Here is a 2,219-nt window from a genome sequence, read left to right on the forward strand (position 1 = left end):
AAAAAATTAAAAGTAATATATATATATAAGATGAGCTTTGATATTTTATATTCTATATTTATTACTGCAATTTTTTTTAATATATAAATACCCAATTAATGAAAAATCACATGTATTTATATATGACTCATTATGATTTTAATTTAAAACATAATTCTTGTATCGCACTTAGGTGTGTATATACTAATCCAATAAAAATTTAATAAATTATAATTTTAAATATATCCTTCCATGATTTTAGATACCCTCACAATGATTTCGTATAACGTGACATCTATTGGTTGGTTGGCTGTATTTAACCCGGCTGTAGTAAAATTGCTCTTTATTACCCTCCTTCGATCCTTCCCTTCCCTATATATTCATGCGAGTTGATGCTTGCTCCCCTCATTACAATTACAAAAAACAGAGAAATATGATTAGTGGAATGATCTCTACTGGAAGCCATGCGAGCTTCCACACCATCTCAAAATCCAAACTCTCAACCCAAACATCCTTTCTTGAGCCATATTCTCACTTTAGCTTCAATACCCATTTCCCAAAACCAAGCTTTTCCTTAACAACTCATTCCAAATCGGTTAGAACCACCCCGATTAAGGCCTCCGCCACCGCCACCACTGTTGATGACCTTTATATCAATGCCCAGAGTTTTTATGATTTGCTGGGTATCTCGGAGAGTGGAACGCTCTCAGAGATCAAGAAAGCTTATAAGCAACTTGCCAGGAAGTACCACCCTGATGTGTCACCTCCGGGCTATACAGAGGAGTACACTAAGAGATTTATTCAAGTGCAGGAGGCTTATGAGACCTTGTGTGATTCCAAAAGTAGAGCCTTGTATGACATGGATATGGCTGGAGGCCTAGACTTGCAGACGATTTTCTCCACCAGAAAGCGATCCCGCTCCAACGAGGTATCTTAATTGCTTTCCCTGAAAATCAAGATTTCTGTTACAAGCCACTGTATGTTTTGTTGATTTCTAATTTAATTTAAAACTTGTTTTGTTCAGGGATTGAATGATGATAGAGTTGAGAGGAAAGAGAGATGGCAGTCTCAGCTTACAGAGCTAATAAGGATGAGTAATTATAATGATATGAAGAGCATGAGCTGGGGAGCTAAAATGCGCAGCCAAAAAAGTTGCAGAAATTAGAGAGCAATGGATTATCCCATGTGTATACATATTTTCTATCATTTTCTTTTTCTCTCTGTTTCTCAAGAAGCTTTTGCAATCGTGATGGGAGGGGAAAGGGAAAAAAAATATCAGAAGGAAGGCTATTACCATATAGCAATTTGATGTTAATCCTTTCCTTCCTTTGTTCGCTACTCCAGGGAATGTTGTGGTGTTATTTTCCACCCAACGCACATATAACAGAGTTTCTGCAATGCCTGTTTGGTTGTTCTTTCTGGGAAAATTTCAAGCATACTTCTCTCAAGTTAATTTTGAGCAAACAGAACACTGCGGCAATTATTCCTCTTTTAATGGATGCATTAAGTAGCCAAATTGGCAGAAAGCACATCAATGCCACACCCTTTTTCTTTTCAGTGGTAATAACTACTGGTTTGATAGACAATCGAAAAGTAACACATTCCAGAGGCTAGCAATTTACCATTTGTTTGACTCGTTGGTCTTTCTATGTGTCCGATATCTCATTATACATTAAAAAAAAAAATACTAATAACAATACTTTTTCCACTCATTTTATACTGTATTAATAATTTTTTTACTAATATTCTCTTAATCATTGGCCTCTATCATTTTATATTTGTAATTATTAATATACATAAACATATTATAAAGAAAAATATCTAAAAAAATTTTAAAAAATTAACATTGTGAGCATTTCCGTTTAAATAACTGATATTATGCCTATAAAGAAAAGGTAAGGATTAAAAATTCAGCTCTTAATGCATCACATCTTGAGCTCAAATCTTACTTATTGCTATTAAAGTTCTTTATGAATGGGCGATACATAAGCCTTATTGTAAATACAGAATGGTCTGTGGACTTTCTCTAAAACTAGGATGAGAATACCCCTTCAACCTCTACCTACAAAGGAGGGGTTCAACAATTAAAAATTCATCTCTTGATACATTACATCTTGAATTCAAATCTTACTTATTGCTATTAGAGTTCCTTATAAATGGACAGTATATAAGCCCTATTATAAATACTGAATCGTCTGTAGGTTCTCACTAACACTAAGATGAGAATACCCATTTAATTT

General features: G+C 34.2%; 1 protein-coding gene across 1 annotated transcript; it reads left to right on the forward strand.

Annotated features, from left to right (window-relative positions):
* Nucleotides 1-346: 346 nt before the first annotated feature.
* On the forward strand, nt 347-1,381 carry LOC110667425 (chaperone protein dnaJ 20, chloroplastic). The gene is made up of 2 exons (XM_021828261.2): nt 347-907; nt 1,004-1,381. The coding sequence occupies exons 1-2, from the start codon at nt 362-364 to the stop codon at nt 1,142-1,144; spliced, it is 687 nt and encodes a 228-aa protein (XP_021683953.2). The 5' UTR covers nt 347-361; the 3' UTR covers nt 1,145-1,381.
* The last annotated feature ends 838 nt before the right edge of the window (nt 1,382-2,219 follow it).

Source organism: Hevea brasiliensis, chromosome 10, assembly GCF_030052815.1.
Source record: "Hevea brasiliensis isolate MT/VB/25A 57/8 chromosome 10, ASM3005281v1, whole genome shotgun sequence".
NCBI lineage: Eukaryota > Viridiplantae > Streptophyta > Magnoliopsida > Malpighiales > Euphorbiaceae > Hevea > Hevea brasiliensis.

Excerpts from the sequence above, each read along its gene's own strand:
- LOC110667425 (XM_021828261.2), top strand. The coding sequence starts at position 362 with ATGCGAGTTGATGCTTGCTCCCCTCATTACAATTACAAAAAACAGAGA. Across the intron at positions 908-1,003 it reads AGCGATCCCGCTCCAACGAG|GGATTGAATGATGATAGAGT; the intron begins GTATCTTAATTG and ends TGTTTTGTTCAG.